This window comes from Coenobita brevimanus, chromosome 80 (genome assembly GCF_032717465.1).
Source record: "Coenobita brevimanus isolate Jiangsu-jjx chromosome 80, ASM3271746v2, whole genome shotgun sequence".
Lineage (NCBI taxonomy): Eukaryota > Metazoa > Arthropoda > Malacostraca > Decapoda > Coenobitidae > Coenobita > Coenobita brevimanus.
Window position 1 is genome coordinate 14,034,896 of NC_137033.1, and position 14,772 is coordinate 14,049,667.

A 14,772-nucleotide genomic window follows, 5' to 3' on the forward strand; every position below is an offset into this window, starting at 1 on the left:
TGTCTCCCTCCATTAAGTGGGCGGGCGTCAACAGCTGTTTTTACTCGCCGCTGTTTATGTGAGCTGCTTTCGGACGCCAAGTGATGGGTGTATTAACGCTCTCTCTCTCTCTCTCTCTCTCTCTCTGCTACTTAAACTTGTAAGGTTTTTCTCTGCCTAAAAGAACAATCATGCATCTTCCACCTCACCAATAAGTTACTTATTATCAACAGGAGTGCCACTAACTTATCTAACCCATTATCTTCTAAGGCATCTCAATCAGTTTACTAATGGTATCTCCAGGCAATTCAGAACAGGGAGAAATTTTTTGAGATGGAGGTCATAGATAATGTAGGCTATTCAATAATCTTTTCAGTACAGGTCTTTCCTCAGTCGAACGAAATCGTGTAGAGGCTATATCTATCTATCTATCTATCTATTTATCTATCTATCCATCTGTCAGTCTTTCTATCTATCTATATGGCAGTTGAAGGCAATCTTTTCAAGGAGGCAATAATAAACTAAAACAAGATAAAGTTGACGATAACTGTCTGGAGGTAAGAACAGAATAAGAAGCAGGTGAACATATTCGCCTGTAGGTAGCAACGGTGACGTAAAATAACACTAAGCTCAATAAAACATCTGGAGACAGCAATAAAATACTAAAATACCAAGAAGCTTTTACCATCCAGATACAGTAAAAATATCGTTAGTTTGTGGCACGGTTGAAAATATCCAGAATAAATCCAATAAGGACTAGGTATGAATAAATAAAAAATAAAGACTGTAGAATATGACCATCTGGGAGTAGTAAAAAATGAACCAAAACCAGGCAAAGGGGAAAATATTCTTCTAAGGAAAAAGGAAATACCAAGACAAGAAAGAGATTACAAAAGTGGAATGATTTCGTCTGGAGATGGCAAAGAAAATAGAAAGATCAGACGAAGATAAACATTCTGACGTAAACATTCCTTGAGATACAGATAAACATTTCGGAGGCAGGGAGAATAAATTAAGCTGTGAATTCAAAGATACAACATTTCTCAGGATAAAAATATAGATAAACATTTCAGAGGCAGGGAGAATACATCAAGCCGTGATCATAGTCAGGGAAAATTAATAGCTGTTTTTCCCGCCACCTACGCAATGCTTATTCAAGATGGGGTTCGTCACGGGCCGGGAATGTTACATAGGGACGGCCGAGAAAAAGCGAGCGATGTTTGGAGTGTGAGAGAACAAGAGAGTGATGTTTGGCGATGTGCTTTAGGAGGTGACATCAGGCCACTTGGTATGCCTGGCCGGGAATTACCAGTGATTAGAAATAGCACTGAAAAAGGTTTGGGGTGATTGTCGTCATTGGAGAGTTTCGTGAATATTCGTCTCTTTGTCTGCCTTCTCTATTTGTCTAACTGTCTGTCTATCAGTCTGTATATGTCTAGCTGTTTGTTACTCTGTCTATCTTATATGTCTATTTCTCTAGCTCTCTATTCTTCAGCTTCCTACGACGGGTGATCTAGGCAAAATGTCCTCCAGATTTTTTTGTCCCTACTCAGTAAAGCCACATCATAGACCTTCCTGACCTACTCTCTCTCTCTCTCTCTCTCTCTCTCTCTTCTCTCTCTCTCAAAATATCTATAAAAAAAGGCGACATACTAGTAACCTCAACTCTCTCCACCTGTCATCATAGTTTTGGTGTTTCTTGATGTGCTCTCTCTCTCTCTCTCTCTCTCTCTCTCTCTCTCTTTTATTCCCAGGTCATTCACTGCTCTTCATCTCTCATACTCGTACCCTGTCCCTCTCACACCAATCTCATCTGCCCTAACAAAGCACACATTTGTTACCCCTGACATATTCTTCTCAGCACGTAAACACACACACACACACACACACACACACACACACACACACACACACACACACACACACACACACACACACACACACACACACACACACACACACACACACACACACACACACACACACACACACACACAGATCCTCAAACTTCTCTTCCAACTTTTCAACATCCTTGCGAAAATACCAAATCAGTCGACGATTCACTTCCATCGCTTACCTCACCCAAAATGTTCCTTTTCCTGTATGAATTTTTTACTTTTCCTCGAAATTCACTTTCTCAATTTTTTTCATCTTGCAATAAAATCATCTATTCAATTAACTCTCCATTCCCAAAAATCTCGTTTTCCCAAGATTAGTTTCCCTGCTTCTGGAATAGCTTCACAATGTATAACTTTTAATTTAAGTTTTCCCTTTAAGTTTTTCCTCTTCCGGAAGTATTATCTCTTTAATTAAGTTCCCTTTTCTGTTTCTCTTTTACACATTATTTTTCCATTTTCCATTAATTTCTCCCCATCTTATCTTTCGTCCTTTTCCAGTATTGTTTTATCTTTAATGGTGACTGTGCCCAACACTATTTCCCGCGCCTTCTCCCCTTCCTCTCTCCTTTTATCTTCCTTCCCCTCCTCAGCTCCTCTCCTTCCTGTAATTTCCTCTTTTCCTTCGCGCCTCTGGGTATCTTTCTTCCTTTCCTTTTGACCCGTTCCTATATATATATATATATATATATATATTCATTTATCCACTGCTCATGGTTCTCTGTTCCTTTAAGTTCTCCTCCTTTCCTTGATCTCTCTTTCTCACCCTGCTATCCTCTCCACGTATCTTTCCTTCCTTACTACTCCCTTTTCTCTTATGTTCCATCTCTTCCATTTGTCATATTCCTCTGCCACTTTCCATTCTCCCTTATTGCTCGTCCTCCTTCTTCTTCCTTCTCCTCTCCTTTCCATGTACCTTTCCTCCCCCGTTTTTCATTCATTTTCCTCCTCTTCCTTATATACATCAATGTTTTTCTCTCATATCCGTTCCTCTTTTTTCTTTATTCTTCCATCCCTCCTTTTCCTCACCCTTTCGTTTATGTCTTTACCCTCCTTCTTTGAGATAAATAAAATAAACTGAGGGGAAAAAACTGCAGACATCACCCTACTTAAGAAGCAAAATTTCCTTCCAGTTCTATCGTTCTCCCCTCCCTTCTTGCATCCTTCTTCCTTTCTCCTCTTCTCTTTAGGTATTATTCCTTCTCTAAATCTTATCCTCCATCTTCTCCTCTCTCTTGCATATTCTTCCTTTCCCCACCTATCTCTCTCTGAATTTCCTCCTCCTATTTCCTCTTCCATTCTTCTTGCAAAAATATTTCTTCTCTTTCTTTTCTTTAATCTTTCATCCTTTTCCCTTCCCTTCCTTTCCCCCTTCCACTCGATAATCCTCCTCTTACATTTCGTCTTTTAGTATCTCTCTTCCTTTCCTCCTCTCTAAGTTTCTTACTCCCCCCCCTTTCCTTCTTTATTTCCCCAATTCCTTTCTTTTCAATTTGTCTTCGTTCTTTCCTTTATTTACCTACAGATTCATCTACTTCCTCTTTTCTTTCTAAAATTTTCTTTTCCTCCTTCACATTACTCTCTATTTCTTTTATATTCTCCTCCCTTTTCTCCCTACTCTTGAATCTTCTCTTCCACTAACTCTCTTTTCTTTAATCTTCTTTTCTTATCTTTCTTTCTGTTTTTTGCATCATTTCCTACTTTCTTTCCTCTCCTTCATTTATTATTTTACTCTTTCCCCTGTACTCTTTCCTTTAATCACATTTTCTTTTCCTCTGATTCTTGTCTCTTCTCCTCCTTCCCTTCCCTTACGTGCATATCCTCTTTCCCTCCCTTTCCCTTGCATCCTGTCCTCCCCTCTCCTTTCTTGTGTATTTTTCTCTTTCCCTCCCTCCCACCTTTCTTCTCACCCCATCCAGCAGAGTCTAAAATCCCCCATTTCTCTTCCCTTTCCCTTTTTCCCTTCCCCCACCCCTTCCTCTTCTCCCACCCCCTCCCCTTCCCCTTCCTCATCACATCCCTTCCCCCACCCTCACTTCCTTCCCCTTCCCCTTCCCTTTCCCTTTCCCCTTCCTTCACCTTCCTTCCTCTCTGATTAATTAGCCAGATGAATCCCGCAACACCTGGGCCCCTGTGAAAGAAAGAGAGAGAGAGAGAGAGAGAGAGAGAGAGAGGAACCGAGAGCTGGTTATCAGAAAGGGATCGAGACACGAGAGAGGGAAAAATCTCTCTCTCTCTCTCTCTCTCTCTCTCTCTCTCTCTCTCTCTCGCCTAGTTTACTCCCATTCAACTTAAAAAAAAAAATTACTGAAAAGCCGGGATCATGTTTACATTTCGTCTTTCTCCTTTCACTATCGATGTGCTCTCTATGATCTGGATAAAGGCGTCTGCTACGGGCAAGCATACTGTGTACGGTATATCAAAACGACGTCTTTGGTCTCATGCTCAAGGGTCAGAGAACTGATGCAACGCTCTCTACAGTAGGTTGACTCGATAAAACGGGGAACTTTATCGTCACTGTCATCATCATTTTCATCATCATCATCATCATCATCATCATCAGCAGCAGCAGCAGCAGCAGCATTACAGTTACTATTGCCACCATCATCATTATTATTTCTCATCATCATCATCATCATCTTCCTGCCTCTTTTTCACTCACATCGTGTTTAATTCGTTTGCGTTTTCCATCATCAGGATTCATGCTGTAGTTAATTAATATATATATATATATATATATATATATATATATATATATATATATATATATATATATATATATATATATAAAGTTTTCATTGCATAGACATGTTTCCTATGTCCTATTAATGTGATACTGATATACGGTACCTTGTTCTCGGTTATTTTAATGATACGTTGATAAGTCCTTATTATACACATGTACCTCTGCCACATTCATTTGCAGTTAATTTGTCCACCTTATCACCATGTGGCTTAAGCTTCGTTTATATATGACACCGTGCCTTACGAATCATATATATGCTATCCGTTTTGCCCAATGTAGTTATATACACCTGTTTATTATTCCCGTTTACTTATCTTCTCCTCTTGTACTATATAATATCATTATGCCCATGTGTCTTGATACATATTTATATCTGCCCATATGTGATTTGAGGTAATTTTGGCCGCAGTTTTACAATTCCTATATTTCATTTTATCCTTGTGCCTTGGTCCAATTTATATACCTGATTTCTTTATATAGAACCTGTTATTATAAACTCATGGCCTTTTGAACCTCATTTATATACTATCCATGTTCCTCTCTGCTCCACTTGTTTACTGCACATGGTACCTTCCTATTCCACTATCCCATTTATGTCTATCCATGTGTCAATTTGCCTTACTGATATGTTACCTGTATGTTATTCTACCAACATTCCTTGTGCCACATTTTAATTCTACCCATATTCCTTGTGTCCCACTCACATTCTACCCATATACTTTGTACCCCATTCATAGTCAATCCATGTGTGTCTCTCTGCCCCATTTATACTCTACCCACATACCCCGGTGCCCCCCACTGACCCCCGGTGCCCCCCACAGAGGCGGCGTGCGGCACCAACGAGCGGCGGCTGCTGCACGACCTGCTAGACAACTACAACCCTCTGGAGCGACCCGTCGGCAACGAGACTGAGCCAGTGGTCGTCTCGTTCGGGATCACACTCCAACAGATTATAGACGTGGTAGGTTACCCTGCTGCCTAGAACCAAAACCATTACCAGTTATATACTCAGTTCTCAATAACATGTCAAGTCAATTGTAGAGATCAAGATTTTGAGAACATTAAATGAGTATTAAGAATTTAAAAAAAAAAAATCCATTTCAAACTGATAATAAAGAAATTAGCTCCAGCTATTGTATATATATATTTTTTTGCCAAATTTTTGATAACATACTATTAGCAAGTGCTATAAACTAAATAATTTGAATAAATCTATATTTTTGCAGTACAGTAGTATGCTAATTACTAACATTATTGCATTTTTTACTTAAGAAATAAATTTAAGTCAGTCATATTTGATTCAAAAGTAAGATTCAATCTGATACCTACTGAGCCTAGTGCAAGGTCTTCTTTCATATTGCATTTGTGTCTTTTTTACGGTGATGTCAGAGTACAGAACAAGGCAATATCCAAGGAGGTCTTGCGCTCGGCTCAGGTGGTACCAGCCAATTGAGGGTATTTACCTGCCCTATATAGACTCATGTGTGTAGACTAGTTATTGGTGTCTTTGGTGTTTACAAGTTGTTTACTGTCTAACTTCTTTATATATATATTTATACTGACCACACAGTTCATCGATTCATCATCACTAAATCAATATACATTTCTCTATTTTATCATAAACTCTTGTTCCTCCTCGTTGAGCAAATTATCTGAACATTTCGTCCGTTCATTACGAGACGACTAAATAAAACAATCGGACACAGCAATCTGGAGTATTGAAAGGATCTTGCAAAAATTTCCCTAGGCAACTTCAAGTAAAAAAAAAAAAAAAAAAGATAAGCATGGATAAGTTAAGACAAGTAGAATTATAAGACTCGTTAGAATTATATATAGAAATACTCCATGTTGCTCCGATCGGCGTAAAAAAAAAAAAAAAAATCGTAGACGAGAGAGAGAAAAAAATGATGAACGACTTCTAAAGTAATATGGGAAGAGGCATGTCCATTGAAGAAGAGATTGGATATAGAACAGAGGAAAATTGAGGCCTGATTGGTGCCTCAAGAGATAATGATTAGGAAAAAAGCAAAAAAGTAAAAAAAAAAAAAAAAGGCATAACTTAAAGGAGACCAGAAATGACGTCGGTATCAAAGAAGACAAACGAGAGAAAGACGCTAATGGTGACGACGTATTCGACTTTTTTTTCGGGGCTATATTTTTTTGACGTTAACAGTTCGCGCTTTATAACAGTCCCCTATCCCTTCAGACTATCTCAAAAAGGTCCACATTCACTTAGTATGTCACCAGACCCTTCACCCAGTCCCATCTAGCCAATGTTTTCCTTTTTCTGTGCCACAAAAATAGGCTACTGACGACTCCCAATTCCATCTATTTCAATTTGTGCTTCATTCGCAAAACACTCCTCCTATTTTTAGCTCTACTAAACTCTCCCCTCTCCTACCCACCCTACTCTACCTTACACTACCCATTCATCATCGTATCCTATCTTATCCTGCATTACCCAACTCTACTATAATGCTCCCCAGCCATTCTCCACTTTCGTCTGTCTGACCAAATCCTATCTCTCTTCCATATCTAACCTAAATCCGACCCTCCCTTACCCTCGTCTTCCTCTCCTTTTCTCCCTCAGCCAGTCTCCTCTCCCTAACCCTCACCACTCTCCTGAAGCTTTCTTCTGATATGGCATGTATGGAGAAATTCGACGTCTCTCCAGCAAGGCTAATAACTAACCTATTGCTGAAACCACAGATTAATGTAAACAATATCAGTCAGTCAGCTTTTTCAGCCAAAGTCAGAATGATAATCTAGTGTCTCGTGAGGAAGAAACAGAAACCGAGTAGAGAAAGTTATAAATGCCTAGAGTTACAGCAATAATTACAAGTAAGAACATTTTCAGGCCAATGATATAAAAAATAATTTCCTGTAACTGTAACCGTGGTGTCCATATGCGTGTACAGTTCCCAACAGACGCGCATGTGGCTACCTCATATAAGAAAAATCAAGTAAACAAATCCTGATTCTTAAATAACATTATGAAAACCAACCGATCGATCTTAATCCGAATCGAAATGTATTTAATTAAGAAAATAGTGTCATCTAAATCAAGCACACTAGTCCGACACTCAATATTGTTCTGTTCTGGTCTAAATCGCTCCGTGCCCTTCCCTTATTACTTGTCCAAAGAGAGAGAAAAAAAATGAAGGTTTTGGCAGCGGGGTGGCAAACCACGTCCATATTAAAGTTGGACGCAGTAGGCCTGAGTTTATTCCTCAAGTCGGTTCGGATTATCTATCTATCTTTCCTTGTTCTGTTTAAAAAAAATAAGTTAATTTGCCTTCTCTCTTTCTAATTAAGCTATATGTTCCTTTTGCAGTCTAGGATTTACTCTTAAATAATGACCAGTTTTTGTGATGCATGTAAATAACTGAATAAGAGATTTTGTGGAACTGTTAAATAATCTTACAGAGTGTATTTTGCATGCAATATAACCGCTTCTCTTGGCTCTACAGATCCTCTCTCTCTCCGCTGCCATCAGTCATTCATCTTCCTTCATATATACACACATTTGTAAATACACATGTTTCATGAATGTACAGATAATACAGCTGTCTTTTTATTCATGTATCTTATAATTATAAACATTCATTTACATGCACATGATTTACAAACACACTGATTATGCACGTCTTATAAGTACACACACACACACACACACACACACACACACACACACACACACACACACACACACACACACACACACACACACACACACACACACACACACACACACACACACACACGCAAAGATTTAAGCACGCGTTCTTTAATACATAGATGCATAGTTCAAAGCAAAATTATATACACACATTTCAGCATACACATACAGATAAAGACTTATATACATACATTGATATTTGGCTCATAAAACACAAACACACGTTATTATGTGATCAGACTCATTTACACCTGTTTATACTTTCACATACACAGCTGTCATACAAAAAACACAGACAAACACGCAGATATGTATGCGTTATATTTCCCATTACAATAACAATACGACTTACAAACTTTCATTCATACACACATATATACATACATACATATATACACATACCTAATCATGCACACACACACACATGCACACCGACCTAACTACCACTCATGTACAAACAGCTAAATGAACACAAACACTGATCATGAACCAGTAAACACACACACACACACACACACACACACACACACACACACACACACACACACACACACACATACACACACGCACTGATCATAAACCAGTACACACACACACACACACACACACACACACACACACACACACACACAAACTTTCGACTACCCCGCTCATTCCCCCTTTCCCCACACAAACACACACACACACACACACACACACACACACACACACACACACACACACACACACACACACACACACACACACACACAGCCTCAGAATACAAATACACTAATAACAAGCACATCAAAAGCACTAATCTCATTCTAAAGAGTCCCCTTTCTCCCACTACCGTCCACCCAAACACAATCGGCAAGCACTTCAAACACACACGAGTACAAAGGCATTGAGGAAAAAACACGGGGTATAAACACGAAATAAAATGAACACTTCGGGGTGGCATAATCATAAACACTTAGACGAAAAAACATGGAGGCACGAAAGGACATGTGTAAACGGGCACACACACACATACACATACATTAAAAATCTACATACACAGTGACAACGTGTACATATATACCACGGACACAAAAAGAGCACTAAAGGACTCTCCCACACACCCACACACCCACACCCAAACGCCCACCCACTCCAGAGGTCATCATTCATCCTCGCCTTCCTGCTGTATTCCTTGTCCTGCGGCCTAAACTCACCCACTAATATATTCCCGGGAGTGACTGATAACAGAGGCTGGACCGAGAGAACCTAGATCCCGTGTAAGTTGGGCCACCTGAGTCTGTCCTGTCGCAGCGCAAGTAAGTAAGAGAGAAAAGAGAAGAAGAGAATTAAATGAGTATGAGGAAGGAGGAAGCTGACAAGGAAGAAAAGGTAGTCAGAGAAAGGAGATTACTGACGTGGAAGAGAACCTGAGTTAAAAGGAAGGAGAAAGATGAAAGAGAAGATGAGTAAAAGGATTGAAAAAGCTGAAAGGCGCGAGAAGATGAGTAAGAAGAAAGAGCGAATTGACAGGCTAAAAGGATAAGAGTTAATTAAGAGAGAGCGAAAGAGGGAGATTCGTATGATTCACATGAGGTGGCTCGATCTTCCCGTGAATCGCAGAGGCTTAAATCATGCAACCCTCCAGGTCTTAAAGTAAATGTTCCCCTCAGCACCCCCCCCCCCAAGAAATTAAGATCCCCCCTTTCTCATCGCCCACTCCCTTTAAAAAATGATGTTTAAAGATAATTTCCCCTATCCACTCAAAAAATAATTTAAAAACTGTTATTGTAACTCCCTTCGGAAAGAAAAAAAATCAAATTCTCACATACGCCAAAGACCATTAAAACAAAAATACAAAACATTATGATAATTCTGTATTAAATGTGAACAAGTCCCATGGGAAGCACACAGGCTAAAGGGGATAGAATGATAGGAAAAACAGATAAATCTGAACGACAATTTAAGTGAAAATGTAGTGCTAATCAACATATACTTTTTCTTCCGGAAAGTGGATTAAAACAGCATTAACACGTGTTTTATATAGTTCAGATTAATTTCCTATTCTTTCGTTCAAACCAGTTAGGACAAAATAATCAATGGGAAGGATTAGGTTGTAGTAGGAGTAACCTGCATGTTCATTTTAAAAACTTCACATATATATTTTTGGCTTTACTTTTTCATTTCCTTGCCCGAAACAGTGTTACATTTACGTTTATAATATTACAATTACTCTACTCTTTCGTTTGACTTTTTCTTCTCATGCTCTCTTCCCGTGCACTCTTCCCATGCTCTTCACCTTCCCTACTTTTACTCTTTAACCTTTTCTTCTCGCCTCATTTTCCATTTTTCCCTTGCCTCTTCTTCTCTTCCATCCTCCTCTCATTTTCCTTTTTGCTTCTTTCCTTATCACTTTTCATCTCTCCTACTCTTTTCCTCTTCGTTACTTTAAATGTTCTTTTTAATCACTTCCTCTCATTTTCCTCCCTCCTTTGCATTTTCCTTTTCATTATCTTTCTTTTTCTCTTTCCTTGCCTTTTCTTTCCTCTCTCTTTACCCCTCTTTCTTCCTCCTCTTCTTCATCACATTGAAAAAGCTTCATCTGCATTTACCATTATTTCGGTTCTTGTTTTCTTTACTCCCTCCTTTTCTCCCCTTTAAGATTTTTCTCGTTTCTTATTTCCATTTTTCTCTTTTTTCCTCTCTGACGTTTTCCCTTATATTTATTTTCATTCCTTTTTCCTCTTACCTCTCCTCTATCTCACCCTTTCAGTGGTTTTTCTTTTCTTCCTCTTCCCTCGACTCCTTCGAACTTCTCGCCTATTTCAACACATACTCCTCTTATTTCTCACCTCTTTTTGATAATTTGGGATATCAGTTAAATTTTTCTTGTCCTTTATTTCCTCCTTATTCCCCTTTCGAAATGCCAGTGCCCGCTTTTTTCCCCTTTTTATTCCTGTACTTTTTACTTCACCTCATCTCTCCTCTAAGCAGTGCCTATCCTTCGCTTTTCTTTTTCATTTCTTTTTCTTTTCCTCATCCTCAAACTTAGAGATGCTTGCTTGCTTCTCTATTTCTGTTCTCTTTCATCTATTTTTTTTTTTTTCTCTTCTGGAATATTTAATCTTTTTCCTTTTGTTTTCCTATTTCTTTTTCCTTCTCCCATCCCCCTAACATCAGCTCTGTTTTCCTTTATTATGTTACTACTCTTCTTCTTCATTTCCTCCCTTTCTCTTCATTCTAAGTGCTTGCATGTACCTCTTTATTCTCCCCTATCTTCCTTCACTCCCTCTTTTCCCTCTCCCCTAATTCATCTTCCTCCTCCATCCCCCTTTTCTCTCTTCTTCTCCCATTCCGTTTCTCCCTACTCTTCCTCATGTTCACTTTCTCTTTTCTTCTCCATTTCCCGTTTAATCTCCTCTTTCTCATTTCCCTCTTTCCCTTTTCTTCCTCCCCCATTCTTTCCCCATCTCTGCTTCTACCTCCCCTTTTTCTTCACTCCCAAGGTTCCCTCACCTCCCCTTTCCTCCCTATTCCCCTTCTATCACCTTTCTCCATCCTCTCTTCATCATTCATCCCTCTTTCTTTTCCTCCTCTTTTCTCATTCCAAATTTCCTTCCATTTCCTCCCTCCTCCTTTTCCCTCCTCCTTTTCCCTCCTCCTCCATACCTTCCTTTTCCTTTTTCTTCCCGGTCCCTCTCTCCATCCCCTCCTCTTCTCTTTCCCATCCCCTCTCCCATCTCTCCCTATCCCGCTGTCGGAATATTCACCCTTTTCTTTTCCTCTTCCATTGCTCTTCTTTCCTACTTTTCCTCCCTGTGTAGTCCCTGGCTGTATGTGCTTTAGTTCTCTTTCACCCTCCTCCCTTTCCTTTCCCTACTTCCCCTCCCTCTCCCCTCCCTCTCCTCGTCCTCCCCCACCCCTTCCTTTTCACTGATTTTCTTTTTCTCGCTGCTACCTTCTTCCCTACCAAAGTGGCTGCTCTCTCTCTCTCTCTCTCTCTCTCTGTCTCTGTCTCCTTTCGACTTCTCTTTTTTTTCTTTCTCCCTCTTTCTCCCTTTCTAGATTCTCTCATTTCGCACTATATTTTTTCCCTATGTCCCCTTCAGTGTCTTTTTTTTCTTACTCTTTTTTTTTCATGTACCCATTTCCCAACTTTTTGAGATGCCCTTATTATTTCTTTTTTCAACATCTCTCCCCCTTTTGGTGTCCTACTTCCGTTTTTACCTTTAATTTTCCCCAGTCAGTTTTTTTCTTCTATAATTTTTTTTCATTTATTTTTTTTCCTTTTTTCCTTCCCTCGACCATCACCACCACTACTACTAACTCCAACACCTTTTTATTTATGTAACTACTGTGACTTTTTCCAATGTCCCATTTTTTCCCAATTTTTCCCCATTCCCTCTTTTCCCTTCTTTTCCCATTTCCCCTCCCCTCCTCTGTTTGTCTGTCTGTCTGTCTGTCTGTCTGTCTGTCTGTCTGTCTCTCTCTCTCACCAACACATTCCCACTCGATTAGGTTCTACTACCACCATCCACCACCCATCTCTTTTCCCCTTTAGGCTACCTGTGTTTCCCTCTTTCTCCTTTTCCTCTATCCCATTTCTTCCCCTTTACCACTAACACCGCCCTTCTTCCCTCTCTTTTTTTCTTTTACTTATCTTTCTCCTTTTCTTCTTTACCCTGTTTTCCTCTCCTTTTCTCCACCCTTTCCCTTTCTCTCCATCATCGTGTTTCTTCCCCTTACTAACTCCATCATTTCCCCAAACGAGAGCGTTCACTAACGTCCCTATTCTGTCATTGTCTCTCTCACTTTGCCAACTTTTCCTTTTTTCTCTCTCTCTTTCCTTCTTATTTCTCTCTCTTTCGCTTACCTTCCCTCTCACTTTGTCAAAAATTCCTTCTTTGGCTCTACCTCTTTCCTTCTTAATTCTCTCTTTTTCGCTCTCCCTTTCACTCGTCTTTCTCTCCTCTCTCTCATTTCTTCCTCCTTTCAACCATCATCGATTGCCTCACACGAATGAGTTAAACAGCACCGCCCCTTTACTCCCTCATTTTTCCCTTTGTTTTTCCTCCTCTCCCTTTCTTCCCCCTTTCCCCTTTTTCCCTCTTCTTCTCACCTCTTCCCCATTCTTCCTGCTAAAGCTTCCACTCTTCTCTCTTAACTCCTTTCTGCCTTCTTTTTATTTCCTTTCCACACATCTTTCTTCTTTGTCTCCTCTGTTCCGCGCTTTCCCCTTTCCCTATCATTCCCTTTCCCCTTTTTCTTCCTTCCTGTTTGATTCCACTTTCCCACATGAACGTATTCCACCAACACCTCTTTTCTTCTGTTTCCCTTTCCATCCCCTTATCCCTTATTCTTTTCCTTTTTCGCATTCTCTGTTCTTCCTTCCCTTTCAGCTTTTCCTTTCTCGTTTGGTTCCTGTTTTATCTAGTGTTCTTTGTTTTTTACCATTTTTCCCATCACAGCCATTTCCACCATTTCTCTTCCTTCTCCTCCCACGTTTCTCTCTCTCTCTCTCTCTCTCTCTCTCTCTCTCTCTCCCTCTCTCTCTCTCTCTCACACACACACTCACACACCCTCAACAGTGTCTTGCAACCTGTCTCTCCTACACTTAAGGTACACTGTCTCCTTCACCGTGTATGCATGAACCGCTTTGTCTTCAGTGCCTTAAGAGAGAGAGAGAGAGAGAGAGAGAGAGAGAGAGAGAGAGAGAGAGAGAGAGAGAGAGAGAGAGAGAGAGCGAGAGAGAGAGAGAGAGAATTAAGGGTTTCAAGTATGGACTGTGTGTGTGTGTGTGTGTGTGTGTGTGTGTGTGTGTGTGTGTGTGTGAGAGAGAGAGAGAGAGAGAGAGGCAGCGCAGCTCCGGCTACCAGCATCTCTAAATAATTAAGCAGTTACCGAAGAAGCCTGCTGCCTGTGCGGACGGACCTACTTTAACATACTCCCTCTCTCTCTCTCTCTCTCTCTCTCTCTCTCCCTTACTCAACCTCTTAAGGGCAAGGGCGTCTTTATATTTTCCCATTTCTCTAACTGATGTCACTTATTTTTTTCTTGGTAGGCCCCTCTCTCAGTGAATGTTTTAATGAAGGCTCTATTAGTCAGTTAATGAAGGCTCTATCAGTCAGTTAAAGAAGGTTCTATCAGTCAGTTAATGAAGCTCTATCTGTCAGGTAATGAAGCTCTATCAGTCAGTTAATGAAGCTCTATCAGTCAGTTCATGAAGCTCTATCAGTCAGTTAATGAAGCTCTATCAGTCAGTTAATGAAGGTTCTATCAGTCTATTAATGAGGCTCTATCAGTTAGTTAGTGAAGACTCTATCAGTCAGTTAATGAAGGCTCTATCAGTCAGTCAATGAGGCTATATCAGTCAGCTAAATCAGTCTATATAAATCAGTTAAATCAGGCACTACGAATCAGTTAATGAGTGCCATACGACTCCCCTGATTATTAAATTATCTCTTGAAATTAAATATATTTGTCTGAGATGGCAA

At 39.9% G+C, this 14,772-nt stretch overlaps 1 protein-coding gene across 1 annotated transcript in view; it reads left to right on the forward strand.

The window, feature by feature from the left end:
* The window catches only part of LOC145409268 (neuronal acetylcholine receptor subunit alpha-7-like), a 383,585-nt gene that overhangs the window by 274,029 nt on the left and 94,784 nt on the right, over window positions 1-14,772 (forward strand). Inside the window, exon 2 of the mRNA XM_080279749.1 lies at window positions 5,442-5,581. Coding sequence (XP_080135875.1) covers window positions 5,442-5,581 — 140 coding nt within the window. The remainder of the gene's footprint in view (window positions 1-5,441; window positions 5,582-14,772) is intronic.